This window comes from Suncus etruscus, chromosome 20 (genome assembly GCF_024139225.1).
Source record: "Suncus etruscus isolate mSunEtr1 chromosome 20, mSunEtr1.pri.cur, whole genome shotgun sequence".
NCBI lineage: Eukaryota > Metazoa > Chordata > Mammalia > Eulipotyphla > Soricidae > Suncus > Suncus etruscus.
This window is the reverse complement of record NC_064867.1, coordinates 1690115-1709437: the sequence shown is the minus strand read 5'-3', so window position 1 is coordinate 1709437 and position 19323 is coordinate 1690115. Positions and strand designations below refer to the sequence as shown.

At 43.4% G+C, this 19323-nt stretch overlaps 1 protein-coding gene across 1 annotated transcript in view; it reads left to right on the top strand.

The window, feature by feature from the left end:
* The window catches only part of WDR48 (WD repeat domain 48), a 56467-nt gene that overhangs the window by 14021 nt on the left and 23123 nt on the right, over positions 1-19323 (top strand). Inside the window, 12 exon segments of the mRNA XM_049766455.1 lie at positions 2593-2733; positions 6760-6838; positions 8587-8669; positions 8798-8927; positions 11058-11146; positions 11705-11722; positions 11725-11804; positions 15392-15497; positions 15499-15519; positions 15521-15622; positions 17063-17137; positions 18424-18526. Coding sequence (XP_049622412.1) covers positions 2593-2733; positions 6760-6838; positions 8587-8669; positions 8798-8927; positions 11058-11146; positions 11705-11722; positions 11725-11804; positions 15392-15497; positions 15499-15519; positions 15521-15622; positions 17063-17137; positions 18424-18526 — 1027 coding nt within the window.

The window sequence follows — 19323 nt, the reverse complement described above, 5'->3', positions numbered from 1 at the left end:
CGAATCCCGGCATCCCATATGGTCCCCCGAGCCTGCCAGGGCCGATTTCTGAGCGTAGAGCCAGGAGGAACCCCTGAGCACTGCTGGGTGTGACCCCAAAACCAAAACAAACCAAAAAAAGTATTTCATGTGCTTTATCCTATCCATTGTGTATTACTTATTTATGTATGTTCATTTTAGTTGCTGCTGCTAATCGGTTCCCCTTTGCTACCTTCTTAGCTGTTTACTTCATTGTGCTAGAAAAGTTTTCCTTCCTTGAAAAATGGGTTTAAAAAAATATTATTAAAGAAAGCACTGTGTGGTTTACAAAGTTATTAATGGACATGCAGCGTTCCAGGGCTAGTTCTGCCACTGGTGTTGACTTCAGCAGTGTCCCAGGCTCCCTCCCATGCATTCCCCCAGCCTGACACCTTGGCATGCACTTTTTTTTGTTTGTTTGTTTTTTGTTTTTTGGGTCACACCTGGCAGCGCTCAGGGGTTCCTCCTGGCTCTATGCTCAGAAATTGCTCCTGGCAGGCTCGGGGGACCATATGGGATGGCGGGATTCCAACCACCATCCTTCTGCATACCAGGCAAACTCCCTACCTCCATGTTATCTCTCTGGCCCTGCAGGCACATTTTTAAGTTACGTTAGAAAAGTTTTTCTTTTGATATCCAAACAGCTTGCTGGCCTCTTCTTAAAAAAAAAAATCTTGGGGCCGGGTGGTGGCGCTAGAGGTAAGGTGCCTGCCTTGCCTGCGCTAGCCTTGGACGGACTGTGGTTCGGATCCCCAGGCGTCCCATATGGCCCCCCAAGCCAGGAGCAACTTCTGAGCGCATAGCCAGGAGTAACCCCTGAGCATCACCGGGTGTGGCCGAAAAACCAAAACCAAAACAAAACAAAACAAAAAAACTTCTCAATATAGGTCCTATGATTTACACTATTTTAGTAACATTTTAGGAATTAAGTGTTGCTTTACTATGTCCAGCACCAGTTCCAGAGGACCAGCAGCCCTGTGCCACTGGCTCTGGCTTCCTTCTCGCCCCCCCCTCCTCCGCCCACCACCTATTAACAGACCCAGTGTCTTGGACACTCGGGATCTGGTAGGATTACCCATTGTTTATTGCCTTATTCTAGTTCTTTATGCTCCACATTTGAATGAATCATTCAGGATTTGTCTCTCTCCCATTGATTGGCTCACTTTATTCAGCATGAATCCCTCCAGTCTGTCCAAGTTGCAGCAAACTGTAAGATTTCATCTTCTTTTATCTAAGTAGTATTTCATTTGTGTATAGTTTCTTTATCCATTCAGTCGTTGTTATGTACTTGGGTTGTTTCCAGATCTTGGCTATTATAAATAGCACTGCCTTGAATGGAAGTGTAAATATGTTTTCAAATTAATATTTTTGTCCTGGGGTAGAAGCCAAGAAGTGGAATCTTTGGGTCATTTGGAAACCTTATTAATATTTTGATAAATCTGCATGCTCTTTTCCATAGAAACTGAACCAGACAGTGAATGAGGCTTTCTTTTCTATCACATCCTCACTAGCACTGTTTTTTTTCTGGACTTTCTGATTATTGTGCCAGTCTCACTGGTGGGGGGTGATTTAGTTTTCTTTCTTTTTCTTTCTTTTTTTCCTTTGCTTTGCTATTTCTATTAATAAGGGAGGAAAAATATATTCTGCATCTCTGTTGAATCTGTCTCTTTGGGATAAGCATCTGCTTGGCAGTTTGTTTTTCTGTTGTTTTGTGAATTCTTTATAAATCTTGGATGTTAGCCTTTTGTCAGAATTATGGTTTTTGTGATTTTTTTTTCTTCCTTTGAGTCATGTCTTTCTTCTTCAGTACTAAACTTGTTTAGTCAAGGAAGGGCACTTGAGGTCAAGGGTAAAAGCATGGTGTCACATGCATGAGGCACTGAATTTGTTCTCTACCCCCCCACACACACACACAGTTGCAATAGAAGTTACACACACACACACACACACACACACACACACACACACACGATTGCAATAGAAGTTAGCCAGAAAGTGAGAGTAGAAGAAAGAGCGTGCAGACAAAGGAAATCTGCACGTGTCATGGAAAATGGACCAAAGACCAGCAGGAAAGAGTCCAGGAATTGACTTAGTGATGGAGTCACCATCCTCAAAGTCACAAGACCTCAACTTTGACCCATGTCACCTCCCCACATGCGGAACGCAATCCAGTGGCACAACAAAGTACCATCTCAAGCACACAGCAACCCCATGTGTGTAAGTGCCACAAGTAAATTGTGCGACCTCCAGTGAGTACAACCAGAATGTGAGCACCACAACCAAGTTTGTGTGAACCCTGGTCATTGAAGCAGCAGAGGAAAGGAGAGGTGGGGACCAGAGGGGCGTGGGGGGAATAGCAAGAGTAGAAAAAGGTTCTTTGGATGGAACTTTAGCATTAGACTTGCTCATCTTGTGTAAGTGATTACCATCATACTCATTCATTTGGAAAACATGGCTTTAAGTTTCAGATTTCCTATCCATAGATTACATTTTACTCTTGTAAGTTTTAAAACATCATCGGAAGCAAATATTGGTTTTATTTACTTACTTGTTTGTCTCTTTATTTTTGGCCAGGTCTCCTATGTGATTCGAGATGAAGTAGAGAAGTACAATCGAAATGGAGTCAATGCTCTACAGCTGGATCCAGCCCTCAATAGACTTTTCACTGCCGGGCGAGACTCAATCATAAGAATATGGAGTGTCAATCAGCACAAGGTATGGCAGGTCTAAATTTATGTTTTAAATCTTTTCTTAGTACATTATGATCATTTTAGATGGCACCTTCTACAGTTTGGATTTCATCTCTTTGAGCCCTTAGTTATTTGGTTTACATTTTTATAAAGAGATTGGAGCAAGAATTCTGCCATCCTCGGGGTGTGGGTGTGGACAGAGTGTTGGGGGAACAATAATAACAACAAAATTTTGGAGAGTTTCGAAAGTGTTTTAGCTCAGGCAGGGACTCCTTAAACTAGATTTAGGATAAGATTTTTGAGGTTGGTGAGCTCATACAAAAGGACAGGGTACTTGCCTTGCACCTACCCAACTGGGGTCAATCTCTGGCACTCTATATTATCCCCAGAGCCCCACCAGGAGTGATGCCTAAGTACCCAGCCAGGAACGAGCCCCTCTCTACTGAGGGACAAAGATGTTTTTCTGTTGGGGGGATTCTGGTCAATTCATTTTCTGCTTTACATATGTTATGAATTTATCTCTTGGGTCAATTTCTACTTTCACACAAACTACCCTGGCACACACACTGTCTGTTTCACGAGGGCAGCCATAACCCCTTTGTGCCCCTTTGAGTCCTCTGTCCTCACAGCATCCAGAGGAACTGAGGAAAAGGAACTGGAGATGTAAAAAGCTGGACACATAACTTAGTGGTAGAGCATTTGCCTTGCATGTGTGAGACCCTGAGTCTCACTGAAAAGGTCAAAAGTTTCCCCAAAGATTGGGATCCCTTTTGGGCCGGAGCGATGGTGTAGCAGTAGGGCTTTTGCCTTGCACGCGGCTGACCCAGGACGGACTGTGGTTCGGATCCCCCAGCGTCCCATATGATCCCCCAAGGCAGGAGCGATTTCTGAGCACATAGCCAGGATTAACCCCTGAGTGTCAGCGGGTGTGGCCCAAAATAAAAAAAAAAAATGGTATCCCCTTTCAGTCATATCTTCAAAAGGTTGAATATGCTTTATAGGGTTCGGAGAGATAGCACAGATAGCACAGCGTTGTTTGCCTTGCAAGCAGCTGACCCAGGACCTAAGGTAGTTGGTTCGAATCCTGGTGTCCCATATGGTCCCCCATGCCTGCCAGGAGCTATTTTTGAGCAGATAGCCAGGAGTAACCCCTGAGCACCGCCAGGTATGGCAAAAAAAAAAAAAATGCTTTGTACATTTATGACGGATCATGAATGAATATTTGATCTCTTCATCCAAAAGCAATTAGGGTACATACAAAATCCATAGGACTTAATGGAGGTCCGTAAAAATAGAAAGGTTGCGGGCCCGGATGGATAGCACAGCGGCGTTTGCCTTGCAAGCAGCCGATCCAGGACCAAAGGTGGTTGGTTCGAATCCCGGTGTCCCATAGGGTCCCCCGTGCCTGCCAGGAGCTATTTCTGAGCAGACAGCCAGGAGTAAGCCCTGAGCACTGCCGGGTGTGGCCCAAAAACCAAAAAATAAATAAATAAATAAATAAATAAAAATAGAAAGGTTGCATTTTTTTCTTTCTTCAGTAGATAGTAGTATGCAGTCTTTTCTTTAACAGGGAACAAGATTTAAATAGATGTAAGGATGAATCCTGTCAAATGAAGAAAAGCTCTCTGTATTTTTTTTAATCTGAGGCTGCATCTGGCTGTGCTTAGGGTTTATTCCTAGCTCTGTGCGTGGCACTCACTTCTGGCAGTACTGAGGGACCAGATAGGTGCCGGGGATCAAACCTAGGTCTCCAAGGCCTACCTGCTTTACTATATCTAGTGTTTTGTTTTGTTAGATGTTGCTGTTATTTTAGATTTTAGGCCACACATGGTGGTGCTCGGGGTTATTCCTGGCTCTGTGCTCAGAAATGACTCCTGGCAGGCTTGGGGGGAGCATATGGGATGCAGGAACTCAAACCTGGGTTGGCCATATGCAAGGCTAGTGCCCTACCCCTCTGTGCTATTGCTCTGGCCCTTATCCCTTTGTATTTTTATTGGAAGGATGTCCTGTGAAAACATGGAAATGAAGATGCAAGAAAAGCAGGATTATTTATTGAGTTCTTCATGATACCACCTACATACATTCTTAGCACTTTCATATCCAGTAGTGTTTATCACAGTGGCACTTCAAGGCTGCAGCAGATTCTGCCCTCTTTTTCTCCCTCCCTCCCAGACCTGACTACTCACAGTTCAGTCCTGGCTTTGCTCTTGGGTTACTGCTGGCCTCCTGGTGGACCGTGTGCGCTTCCAACAATTGAGCCCTTGCTGGTCAAGTGCTATTTTATCTCTCTAGCCTCAAGGATATTTTCATGGAGGGAAAAGGCTTTAAGAAGTCTGCAGTGGAATAACTAGAAAATTACTAGGAATTGGAGGCCAACCAATGTCAAAATCCTGGTGTAGACCTTATCTTTTTTTTTTCTTTTCTGTTTTTTTTTTTTGGGGGGGGGGTCACACCCGACAGCGCTCAGGGGTTACTCCTGGCTCTACAGTCAGAAATCGCTCTGGGCCCAGAGAGATAGCACGAAATGGCATTTGCCTTGCAAGCAGCCGATCCAGAACCAAAGTGGTTGGTTCGAATCCCGAATCCCGGTGTCCCATATGGTCCCCCGTGCCTGCCAGGAGCTATTTCTGAGCAGACAGCCAGGAGTTACCCCCTGAGCACCACCGGGTGTGGCCCAAAAAAAACAAAAAAAAAGAGAGAGAAATCGCTCCTGGCAGGCTCAGGGGACCATATGGGATACCAGGATTTGAACCACTGACCTTTTGCATGCAAGACAAACAAACACCTTACCTCCATGCTATGTCTCCTGCCCCTGACCTTATCTTTTTAAAAGTCTTGATCTTTTTTTTTTGTTTGTTTGTTTGTTTGTTTGTTTCGGGGTGATACCAAGCAGAACTCAGGGCTTTCCTACTGTCTCTGCACTCCAGAATTACTCCTGGCAGGCTCAGAAACAATATGGGATACTGGGGATTTAACCTAGTCTGCTACATGCAAGGCAAGTGCCTGACCCTCTGTACTATTACTCCAACTCCAGAATGTTTTAGATGTTTTTAACATTTTCAAAAACAGTTTGACAGTTGCTGATTGTTTCTTTAAATGGACTTTTGAATTCTGGTTTGGTGTAAGCAGTGGGGTTACCATATCAAAAGCATGGAAAGTATTAAATTGGTTCTAAAATGCTTTTTGGAACTTATATCTGAATTGGAATGTCAGCTTCTATGAACATTATTTTAAACATTGAAGGATTAGCCTGGAATTATGTAGAAAAGCAGCCTGTTCTGCCCTCAAAATAATTTTTTTTGAGAATTTTATAGTAGAATTGATTAGTGTCTTGAGAAGAACTTTTCTCTTTACCCATGACATGTCTTGAACTTGTCTGTTTTAGATGTAATTAAATATTGTCCTCTTAATTGTCAGGTCTCTCCTGGTAATGAAGCCAGGTGAGAGGAACAGAGGAATCTCGAGTTACTGATTATAATGGTGATGGGTAATATTGCTTTAGCTGTTCACTTCCATTTTCTTCCTGAAGAACGATAGATGTCTTGTGGAAAACAGCTAATTCAAAATATTACAAAGCAGCCTTAGGAAGCTAAAGGCAGAAGTGTGTGTCTTCCTCTGCAGTCAGCAGGGCTAATTACCACATTCATTTGATTGCAGCTGCTGCGGGAAGCATCACCTTACAGCTCATCTCACTGGCCGGTAGATTTATTAGGGCCTTTCCTTTCTGTAAACCCCTTCCTGTCGCACTTTGTGTGGAATGCAATACCTAGCCTGGATCTTGTTGCCTTCCTACCACAAGACATACAGATTAAGCTTTTTCCCAGAAATGTAGACTTTGTTTAGTGATAAAACTATTCCCAAACAAAGCTTCTCTTTGCACATCTTATCTGAAAGTGTCAACAATTGGATGAATTCTCTTCTGAATGTAATTGCCAATTTTACGGCCTCAGAGTAGTATGCCACTTTAATTAAAGAATCAAATATCTGTAACTTGTTACAGTCCTTCCTCTAATACAAATATTCAAATCTTGTGACTTTTTTTTCTTTTTAGCAAGATCCTTATATAGCTTCTATGGAACACCATACTGATTGGGTAAATGACATCGTGCTCTGTTGCAATGGGAAAACATGTACGTATTTCTTTGGATTATTTGTCTTCTGAAGTTTTTATTTAGTTGATAGTTTTTATGATTTTTGTTTGTTTGTTTTGAGGCCACACTCGGTTGTACTCAGGGGTTATTCCTAACTGACTGGGGACCAGGTAGGGTGTCTGGATCTGCCACAGACAAGGAAAGTGCCATACCCGCTGTACTATCTCTCCAGACCCATCAGTATGGTGCATTTTTAATGTAAGCTTTTTCCTTGCATGCAGAAAAGCACACTCTCTGGGAGGGTTACGCTCATTAAAATTTTACAGGAGAAAACTTAGATCAAGAAACAGCTTCGGGGGCCGGGCGGTGGCGCTGGAGGTAAGGTGCCTGCCTTGCCTGCGCTAGCCTAGGACGGACCGCGGTTCGATCCCCCGGCGTCCCATATGGTCCCCCAAGAAGCCAGGAGCAACTTCTGAGCGCATAGCCAGGAGTAACCCCTGAGCGTCACAGGGTGTGGCCCAAAAACCAAAAAAAAAAAAAAAAAAAAAGAAACAGCTTCGGAGACAGGAGTGATAGTATAGCGGGATTGCCTTATATGCAGCTGACCCGGGTTCAAGCCCTGTCTTCCTGTTGTTTCCCCCAAGCACTGCCAGGCTAGTTCCTGAGTGCAGAGGCAGGAATACCCTGAACACTGCCAGGGAATGCCCCAAAACAGACCCAAAAAAGCATCTTGTGCTCAGGCATTAAGGCTCAGCAATAGGTAGAGTGCCTGATTTGCATGAGGTCTCCAGTTCTCCCTGGCACCGACCCACATTGCCAAGCGCTATCCCCAGCACTCATCCCTGTGTTAAGGATCACTCCTGATGGGGCAGGGGAGGGGGGCGTTGTATTTGGTGCTGTGGATCAAACCAAGTTTGATTCATGCAAGGCAGCTATGCTGTCTTTCTGGCCCTGGATTTGCATTCTATATTAGAGAAATTACTCTCGATCAACTTAGTCACCTCTTCAACCGAGCCACTAAAAAGTTTGTCCTGGGCTGGAGAGGTAGTACACTGGGTAGGGTGCTTGCCTTGCATGTGGCCAACCCAGGTTTAATCTCTGAAATCCCATGGAGTTCCCATTCTCCACCACGGTTGATTTCCTGAGTACAAGTAACCCATAAGCACTATCGGCTATGGCTTAAAAAAAAAAAGCAAAAATACATGATAAAAAAAAATTGTCCTGCCTATTTAAAAATATTTGAGGCAAAATATTCTATGCACTCAGAAATAGCTCCTGGCTTAGGGGACCATATGGGATGCTGGGGGATCGTACCAAGGTCCATCCTGGTTTGGCCATGTGCAAGGCAAATACCTTACCGCTGTGCTATCGCTCTGGCCCCCGAGGAAAAATATTCTTTTTTTTTTTTTTTTTTTTTGGTTTTTGGGCCACACCCGGTAACGCTCAGGGGTTGCTCCGGGCTATGCGCTCAGAAGTTGCTCCTGGCTTGGGGGACCATATGGGACACCGGGGGATCGAACCGCGGTCCGTCCAAGGCTAGCGCAGGCAAGGCAGACACCTTACCTTTAGCGCCAGCCCGGCCGGAAAAATATTCTTAACTTTTAGAGGGTCATATGTCTTATGAATAAATATTAACAAGTGTTTGAAATGATGTTAGGCCTGCTAAAAATATTCATATCTGCCCATAAATATATAAACATACACATGAAACTTACATTGTTTTGAGATAAGTCTTTAAAGGATAAATTATTCCGTCAAGGAGTGTGATGTTTCTGTTTCTCTTCTAGTAATATCTGCTTCTTCGGACACAACTGTAAAAGTGTGGAATGCACATAAGGGATTTTGCATGTCAACCTTAAGAACGCATAAGGTAAAGAAGATTACTTCGTTCTCTGTCCTTGGTGTGATATGAGGATCTCCATGTTTATATGGCATGCGTTTATAGTGTGTGGTCATGTATAGTGCTATTGCTTGTACAGTATGTGTGTTCTGTTTCAGGATTATGTAAAAGCTTTAGCATATGCCAAGGATAAAGAACTGGTAGCATCAGCTGGGCTGGACAGACAGATATTTCTTTGGGACGTGAACACCCTCACAGCATTGACTGCCTCAAATAATACTGTCACAAGTAAGGTGTTTGGGGGCGGGTGGGGAGTCTTTGAAAAAGAAGCAGCAAATGGAATGGTTTTTCAAACATCTTTGACAGTTCCAATCAAGACAGGGACTCGTTTTGAGACGACTTCTCCCTCTAGCATTCTGGAGCGCAGAGCTAGCTTCTCGCTGCAGTTTAGAACTGGCAACTTCCCTGGATGCCGTGATGGTTTGCGTGCATGTGCCTGTTTCAGTTCCTTGCTAAAGTATAAACTCCTACAGAGTAGGGAACGGATCTTAGTACGGCTTTACATCTCCACATCATGGTCTGGCCCAGAGCCATACACTCCGCAGATATTATTGACAGAGGCAGTTTTTGACTTTTAAACGTATTACTAAATACTAGGATTCATGGAGTTAATGGCCAAGATGGAAAATACATAAAGGGGGAAAAATAAAACGTTTTCAGTTTCTATTTTGTGGAACCCCTCAGAGCAGCCCCCTGGAAACCAGGTGCTTCAAGTGACTCTCTGGGAATGTTTACAGAAGATTTATGCACTGGTCCTCAAACTACAGCCTGTGGGCCACATGTTGTATTTGTTCCCGTTTTATTTATTTCTCCACTTCAAAATAAGATAGATGCAGTGCGCATAGGAATTTGTTCATAGTTTTTGTTTTTACTATAGTCCAGCCCTCCAACGGTCCAAGGGACAGTGAACTGGCCCCTGTTTAAAAAGTTTGAGGACCACTGAATAGCATAAATGCCTCATCAGCTACAAGATGTCAGATTGCCAGGACAAACCCATCCAAGACTGGACTTGAAATTTACTCTCAAGTATGACCTTGCCTATGATAGTTTTCCAGAAAATTTGAGGCATCAGAGGAGTTGTTGAGAGCACAGTTCTGGTAAAACTTAGCCTGGAAGGTCTCTGTATTGTAGGTACTGTTCGTAGTGACTGGGATACTTACATTGACATGATAAACTTCTCATAAAACTTGGTATGTGACAAGGAGGGAAAGCTGGGAGATTGGTTATTTATAATTACTTGAATTATATTTCGCCCTTTTCCCCAGGAAATATGTTGCAGTCTAATATTAGTCTCCCCTATTTTCCTTTACTCTTTTTTCTCCCCCTTCATTTTTTTAGTGACGCAGCAGCTTTTCCCTGCTGGGGCTTCATGATGAATTGTTAGCATTTTATAGATGGAAGCCCTAAACAATACAAGTCAGGCAAAGAGAGGCAGTACTGGGCTGAGGATTTGACCCAGCAGTAGAGTACTTACCTTGCATGTGTGAAGCTCTGAGAATGAGTCCCTCCTCAAAAAAAAAAAAAAAAATCCTCTGTGCACAGAAGCCACCCCAAAGCACAGGGGCAGCCCCAAGTAATGACAGATATGACTCAAAAAAAAAAAAAAAACCGTCAGAGAGTTTCAAACTAGAAAACTAGGCTTTAGTGGTTCAGATTCTGTAATAGTGAGGCCTAGCTTGGATTTACTTAGAAAAGAGCTGACGTCCTTTTTGATTATTGTCGAAGGAATATTAAAGTAGGTAACCTGTGGGCACTTCCCGAAAGCAGTGGCTTTTCTAAATACTCTGTTTAATAGCTTTCCACATGTCTTTATGTTGGTCTTGTAAGATTAGGATCAAACTTTATAAGCAGCTTTGCTTGCAACATTTTCACTTCAGTAGCACAGAATTATGAGTCAGAGGTTATTGACAAACATGATTCTTGTCTCCAAATTTCCCTCTTAAAGGATTGCAACAGATTATTCCCTAATGTATAATTACAATGATACAGGTATCTAGTATTGCCTTGTACTATATCTTGCCTGCTGAATGAAAATAGTATTTTTGTTCTTTTAATAATGATGAATTTGAGCATACTTTTCATTTTTATTAGCACATGCAGATCTTTGCAGTTTATTACATGGCAGTACAATTCCATTTTTCAAGTATTTGAGTAATTAAATACACTCAAATTCAGAATGATGTAAATTTTGGTAATAATTTACTGTTTAGATTTTTCTCCATGAGACATCAACTTCTCCTTAAAGTACTTGTAAAGATGAGGTTTATATAAATCAAATGATTAAACGTTTGGTTTTTGCTGACTGTACACTAAAGAACTGTCAGTTTTGTTAACATTTTCTCTATTTGTTCTGAATAGCTTCTTCTTTAAGTGGGAACAAAGATTCCATTTATAGCCTGGCAATGAATCAACTGGGAACAATTATTGTATCAGGATCCACTGAGAAGGTAAAGGGGGAACTTAAAGACTCTATTTTTACACTAGAAAAGAAAGAAGCCAGTGGTCCAAAGTACAGCGAGTAGGATTTCTGTCTTTACACGCAGCCAAAGCAGGTTCAATCTCCGGTGCCTTATAGGGTCCCCCAAGCCTGCCAGGAGTTCTGACCTCCCTGAGCTCAGAACCAGGAGTAAGTCCTAAGCACTGCCAGGTGTGGCCCAGGAAACAAAACACAATGAAAAAAGAAACCAAAATAATTTTGTCTGTGTACTTACTAACAGACTTTTTTCCTGGTAGATGTTAAAAGAATGGCCTTTACTTCGAAGAAATAAGAATATAACCTGCTAATTACTATCATGTGTTACAGTAATGCGGCAGAAGAGGATTTTGGAGGTTGGAGTGGTGCGGGGTATACGAAGATTTGTGCACTCTTGGACATGAAAAGCTTCCGAGCTGTAAGACATTGCCCATTGGCCAGAAATCTTTGTCATTTGACTTGTAAATACCATGACGTTTCGTATGGGATCATAGTTTATTAATCAGTTTGTTATTTTCGTTAAACTTTACAGGTTTTAAGGGTTTGGGGATCCAAAGAACATGTGCAAAACTAATGAAGCTTAAAGGCCACACAGATAATGTGAAAGCGTTGCTCCTGAACAGAGATGGCACACCCAGGTAAGCAATTTCTCTTTGAGACCGTTGGTCTCCTGACCCACTTGGCGGATTCACCACTTGGTGTCCTATTGCACCACACTGGACTCACACCAAAACTCATATACATACGAATTGTGCTTCCGACCTAGAGCCTCTTTAAAATACTCAAGCTAGAGGCGGAGAGATTAGCACAGCGGTAAGGCGTTTGCCTTAGACGCAGAAGGACGATGGTTCAAATCCCGGCATCCCATATGGTCCCCCAAGCCTGCCAGGAGCGATTTCTGAGCATGGAGCCAGGAGTAACCCCTGAGCACTGCCAGGTGTGACCCAAAAACCAAAACAAAAAAACCAAAACAAAAAATACACAGTTGAGGTGCCAAAGAGATAGCACAGTGGTAGGGCGTTTGCCTTGCACGCAGCTGATTTAGGACAGACCTGAGTTCGATCCCCCAGCGTCCCATATGGTCCCCTAAGCCAGCAGTGATTTCTGAGTGCACAGCCAGAAATTATCTATTTATATTCCTGAGCACCAGCAGGTGTGGGCCAAAAATAAACAAAGAAAACTTAGTTGCATATTTTAGAATTATTTTGTTTGTGTTACTTTTAAATAAAAGCAAAGTAAGAAATGTCCTCTCTAATTGTAATGATATGTGGGATATATCAGCATTAGAATTGTTTTAATTGGCATGTTGTTTTTACATGTTTGTGTTTTACATAAAAATAACAGGAAACTTGAGTATGAATTTTTTTTTGCTAGTGTTACTGGAGGAAATTTCCTAAAATTGGATCCAACTAAAAAGGATCGACTGACTCAGCCTGGATATTGAGTTAGTTAACATTAGTGCATCGAATCATCTCTTCAAAGACAGACATTTGGTAGTATTAATACAACTGCTCTATGGATTACATAATTTGTGGATTTTAAATTGTAATTCTGTTCTAAAGCCTTAGGAAAATAATAGTCAATATAGATATAAAAGTCAAGAAAAAGCCAGCACCATCATATACTATGATGATGCACTTCTGCTATAACTCCTTTGCATGACTTTCTCTGCACACAACTTTCTCATGAGGGCAGTGGGTAGTTTAGAGCTGATCAGAACTGATTGGGATGTGATGGGATGATCTGAGACACGCCGCTTCTCCATCACCGTGGAAGTTCTGTCTGGAAGTGATTCACATGTGAATTAGAGAAAGCTTTGTTCAGAGGAGGAGGAGGATGTTTTGAAAAACCAGCTAAAGGAAGAAAATAATCTTTCAGAACCAGGCAAAAAGAGGCTCAGAAATGCCTCTGCAAATGTTGGGAGCTGTGAGAGGATCTCACTGTTAACAGAACCTATAGCCTTGAGACTGGGAGCTTCTCCTTAGTGGCCCTCAGTTACTTCTCTGCACAGTGGGAACCCCTTATTTCATTCGTGCCATTGGAGAGGATAAGAATAATCAACATTCTTATCTGCCATCTATGGCATTTTCTGGAACTCTTGATCTCCTTTGCAGCTGCATTTTCATGTGAGTATGAGAAACTCGTTCAGGTCCCCGTTCTTCTGCAGTGTCACTGCCATGCACACTTAGAGGTGTCTCCCATGCCCTTTCCTTCTTTTAGCTGTGGCCAGCAGTGGACTAGATCACCTGGTCTCCATGGTGTTAACCTTTAAATAGGAGGAAATAGACATGAAGGTTTCTGGGGAGAGCCGGGGGGTGGTCTGTGGGCTGCACACTTTATAAAGCAGAGTATCTTCAACGATGACCCCCTTCTGACCTGGTTTCTCCTTCCTGTGCCCCACTACATCTAACCAGTTGTCAAGATAAAATGTTCACTCCCCTTCCCGTGTATATCTGATTTTCCCCTTCTGGTTCCCCTTGGAATTTTCTGGCAGGCTACGGGGGTTGGGCCTCCCGCCCCCCCCCCCCGCATAGTCCCCGTTGGGAAATGCTGAGCAACCAAGAAGCATCTCCTTGTTGACTACACTCCATTGCCCTTGTTTCCTGCACATACAAATCTAGTGTGCTTTTAGCTGAAGATAACTCGTTTTGGGCTTTACTTTTTGCATCATACTCAGTGATGCTCTGGGGTTTCTCCTGGCCTTCTGCACTCAGGAATATTTTCCTGGTGGTGCTTGGGGGACCCTCTGAGATGCTGGGACTGAACCAGGTCAGCCGGTCGTGCGAGGCAGCTCCCTATACCCTCTGTACAATCTTCTCTCGCCCCATAGCTAAGACGATTTAAGTGTCACATGTGTTCCTGTACATTGCAAAAGCAGCAAAGGGAAGAGAAGAGGGAAATACATAAGAATTTTTAAGTAAATAACGACTGTTTGCTCATTAATGCACTGCACTTGAAGTCAGGTACACTCGACTGTGAGCTAAGTCAGTGTCGTGGCACTCCTTTACAATCTGCCTGTTAGCCTTGGAATACGTAATTAAGCAACTGTGCTCTACTTTCTCTTTCATTTTCCTCATTGACAAATACAGATTAAATGTAAATTTAACCACTGATAACTCAGCATGTTTATATTAGAGAATTGAAAAGCTGTAAGGCGCTTCTAATGAGGGGCAAAGAGGGGAGAAAAAGGCACTTTTACTTACTGATTCTTGAACTCTCATAATATGGGCATTATTTATCTGTAATTACTAGTTACCAGAATCTAGACTGCAATGTGCTTTTTAAAAAAAAAAAAAAAAAAAACAACTATTGATTGATTGATTGGTTTTTGGGCCATTCCCAGCAGTGCTTAGGGATTACTCCTGGCTCAGCACTCAAATCGCCTCTGGCAGACTGGGGGACCATATAGGATGCCGGGAATCGAACCACCATCCATCATGGGTTGGCCACATGCAAGCCAAATGCCCTACTGCTGGGAAAGACATTGAGAACCAGAGGTTGAACTGTTGCCTCGGCTTCATTCACTTTCCTCAGTAACTCACCTTTTCCTTAGTAATGGAATGAGAACATGTGAATGTCATGTGAACATGACTTGCCTGCAGGATTTCTGAGGACTAGCAGGTGGCCAGGGAGATCAGGCAGTGGCACTCTACCTTAGAAGTTTCCTCTACTTGGGCAATGTACTGCTTACTTGGATAGTTCAGCCAGTGGTGTGTGCCTGTCAGAAGCCCTTACTAGAGCTTTAGAGTAATAGTACAGGAATGGGGTGCTTGCCTTGCACTCATCCCACCCATATTTGATCCTCAGCGTCCCATATGGTCCCCCGAACACTGCCAGGAGTGATTTCTGAAAGCAGAACCATTTGTAATCCCTGAGCATTATCAAATGTGAAGTCTTTTATTAGATACAGAAATACAGGATTTAGAGAGGTCGTATATAAAGCATTAGGAGAGAAGCCAAGTTAAAATAAGGAAAACACGAATGTGGTTGGGTGGGGCCGAACAATAGCACAGCAGATAGGGCATTTATGCCTTGCAAGCGGCCGACCTGGGTTTGAATCCCTGGCATCACCTATGGTCCCCAAGCCTTTTAGGAGTAATTTCTGAGTACAGAGCCAGAAGTATCCCTGAGTGCTGCCAGTTGTGCCCTCCCCCCCCCCCAAAAAAAAAAGGAAATCACAAATTTGGGGGGCAGGTTTTTAAACTTTGTCTTTTTGTTTACAGTGCCTTTCCGGCAGTTCTGATGGGACAATTCGCCTGTGGTCCCTGGGCCAGCAGCGATGTATTGCAACTTACCGTGTCCACGATGAAGGTGTTTGGGCTCTGCCAGGTCAACGATGCCTTCACAACATGTGTACTCTGGAGGAAGGGACAGGAAGATTTATTGTACAGACCTAAGGAATCCTGACATTCGGGTGCTCATTTGTGAAGAAAAAGCACCAGTTCTCAAGGTGCGTCCCAAGTTTCTGTTTTATAATTAAGTTCCACAGACTCATGAGGGAAGGACATGGAATTGGACCCGAAAAGAAGCGACAAACACTTGGGGCTTTCTGCAAGCCCTTTTTGTCCCTCTTGCAGCAAGTGGTCCCTGGTCAACAGCAGCTGGAGAATGAGTTGCTGGGGACTCCGTGCTGACACCATTTTAAGGAGAGCTTAGGCTTCAGAGAGGTAGTGCTGAAAGACACCTAGACTCTTGCATTGCAATCAGCTGAGACTGGTTTGATCTCTAGCACCATATTGATCCCCTTAGTACTGCTAAGAGTAGCCCTCAGACTCTGCTGCTCTGGGGTCCCAATTTTTTTTAATGAAAACCAGAGAAACCTGAGCCGAGAGATAGCATGGAGGTAAGGCATGCAGAAGGGCGGTGGTTCGAATCCTGGCATCCCACATGGTCCCCCGAACCTGCCAGGAAGCGATTTTCTGAGCGTAGAGCCAGGAGTAACCCCCTGAGCGCTGCCAGGTATGACCCCCCCCAAAAAAAAAAAAAATAAGAGAAACCTGAACTGAAGATGTGGTCAGTTACATAGGAAGACATATTTAGTGGTAACTATAGAATTGCATGTTAAAATTAATATTGAGGAGATTTTCAGATTTAATGGGAGTCATAAAGATGGCCCTCCCCTCTATTCAGAAATCATCTGAGGGGCCAGAGAGATAGCACATCAGTAGGGCATTTGCCTTGCATGAGGCTGACTTGGGATGGACTCGGGTTTCATTCCTGGCATTCGATATGGTCCTCCAAGCCTGTCAGGAACGATTTCTGAGCGCAGAGGCAAGAGTAGCCCCTGAACACTGCTGGGTGTGGCCCCCCCTCAAAAAAAAAACAAACCCAAAAGGAAGGCAAGAAACAACTATAATATCCATCATCTATAACACTAAGGGATACCTAAAACCCAGATCCAAGTTACAGAGGCGGAAGAGCTAACCAAAGGAAGAGGAGTCAGAGGGCTGTTGAGAGGCTGACTTCAGCTCCAGCAGATGGTTGCGTCGTTGCATTTAAAGCAGATGGCACACCCTAGTGAACACCACCACGAGCCCTTCAGACAAGCAGGGCATTGGGGCTGAAATCTTAGAGGCATGAGGAGATTGAAGTCCTCCCCGGCCAAGGTTCTCTGGCAACAGGGAAAAAGACTGCCAGAACTTTGCACCAGACATAGCCACGTGCTCTAAGGATCGTCGCTCTGAACTGAGCTCTGCTATGCTAGGGTTTCAACTCTGTCCTCAAGACCCCAGATCTCGTACATGCTCTTTGCATCTTTAGTATGTACTCTGATAGAATTGACACACAATCTTAAGTAAAGGAGTTAATGTTTTATCATATATGGCTAGATAGTCCTGACACTGAAGGAGTGAACCTTCCACAAAGCGGGATTTCTATGTTTTGTTTTCAGATGGAACTTGATAGATCAGCTGATCCGTCTCCCGCAATCTGGGTTGCAACAACTAAGTCCACAGTAAATAAATGGGTAAGTGAACCACTGGCTTCCCGGAAGGTCTTGTGAACATGTGTCCTGTTACTCAGAGCTGCAGGTACCAATATTCAGAGTTCAGAGTGACTGTGACTCTTCATGTAGGTTGGGTACTTGCCTTCATTGTGATTGACCCAGTTTCTCTTCGAGTGCCACATTGTGATCCTGCAGCACTGCCAGGAGTGATCCCTGAACACGGAGGCAAGAGTGAATCTTGAGCACAGCTAGGACTGACTCAAGAAAAAAGTAGAGAATAAACGGAAATTGTACAAAGTCCTTGTGCTTCTCAGGCTTGGGGATTCAGCTCTGCGATGGGGCACAAGCCTGGCATATGAGAGACACTGACTTCAATATCCAGCGCTAAAAAGAAAACAGAAAACAAAACTTGCAGTTCTTAAACCTTAAATAATGGTTTGACCTACCTTCCTTACTGGTGTATTGTGGAAAACAATGCAAAATTATTTGCATCTATATTGCTTACGTGCAAATTAGGTAGTCTCTACTTAAAAATAAATGTTATGTGACATTTATATATATATATATATATATATATATATATATATATATATATATATATATTTTTTTTTTTTTGGTTTTTTGGGCCACACCTGTTTGGTGCTCGGGGTTACTCCTGGCTATGCACTCAGAAATCACCCCTGGCTTGGGGGGACCATATGGGATGCTGGGGGATCGAACCATGATCCTTCCTTGGCTAGTGCTTGCAAGGCAGACACCTTACCTTTAGCGCCACCTCGCCAGCCCCGACATTTATATTTTTTGGTGCTGATTTGCGATCAATATAACTATCTGGAAGAGTGGTCAGTAGACAGGATTCTCTTTGTCATTTGTTTTGTTATTCAAATCATGGTAGATAATTATGTTATATCTAATATTTCCATTTTTGTTTTACAATATTGTTAATAACAGACTTTCATGATTCTGTATTCCTACAACCAATATCTGCATCTCTCTCACTGGACCCCAGGGTCCGTCCCAGGCCTGCTCTGTTTTCCTGGAAATTGATGTTCAATTTATTATCATTGAGTCACATGCTTACTGTCTTTGTTGACATTCATGTTTTGTTTCGTTTTGTTTTTGACATTACTGTTTTTAATGTACACAATTATCTCATTTTTACCATCCAAGTGCCTAAGACCCTTGAATAACTTGTGGCACATGTTTTTGGTCATGTTGTTTGTTGTTCTGTGTTTTTTTCTTGTTACTTGGAACAGATTCAAAAGCTTATAGAGCATAAAATGATGAAATGATTTTTGTCCCTTTAGACCCTGAAGGGAATTCATAATTTTAGAGCCTCTGGAGATTATGACAACGACTGTACAAATCCTATAACGCCGCTTTGTACCCAGCCTGACCAGGTCATTAAAGGTGAGTCCGGAATTTGGAGGGTATTGTGCTCTCTCCTGTCCTAATTAGAGTTATTCAGAGACTTGGAGATCGGTCGTGCAGTGGGCGGGCGCTTGCCTTGCAGGTTGCTGAGCCAGGTTTATTCCCCAGAACCCCATCGAAACCCTGGAGCACCACCAAAGTAAACCCAGAGCACAGGGCTAGAGTAAGCCCTAAGTGCCACTCTATGTGGACAAAAAAAAGCAAGAGAGAAACTAAAGGAGGTAACCTTCCTTTAAAGAGAATTTGTATACTAACAGATAAATAGGAGGATGTTTGTATTAAGGTTTATTTGTTTTGATTGTTCGACAGTTCTCAGGGTTGCTTTGAGTGGTGCTTGGTGAACTGTGCAGTGCCGAAGGTCAAATTGGGGCCTCCTGCATGCTGACCTCTCCTGGCTTTATGCTCATGACTTGGCAGTCTTTGGAGGTCATATTTTATGCCAGGGGTTCACCTCATGCAAGGCCAGTGTCTTAATCCCTGTACTATCTCTTGGCTTCCATTATACTGGGTTTATTTGGGGGGGGGGGGGGGGGGTGTTGGGTCACACCCGGCAGTGCTCTGCTCAGAAATTGCTCCTGGCAGGCCCAGAGGACCATATGGGATGCCAGGATTGGAACCACCATTGGTCCTGGGTCGGCCGCTTGCAAGGCAAATGCCCTACCACTGCGCAATCTCTCTGGCCCCTATACTGGGTTTTTAAAAAATTTTTTAGTTTGATTTGGGGGCCACCCTTGGCAATACTCGGGGTTTACTACTGCCTCTGCAGTCAGGAATTA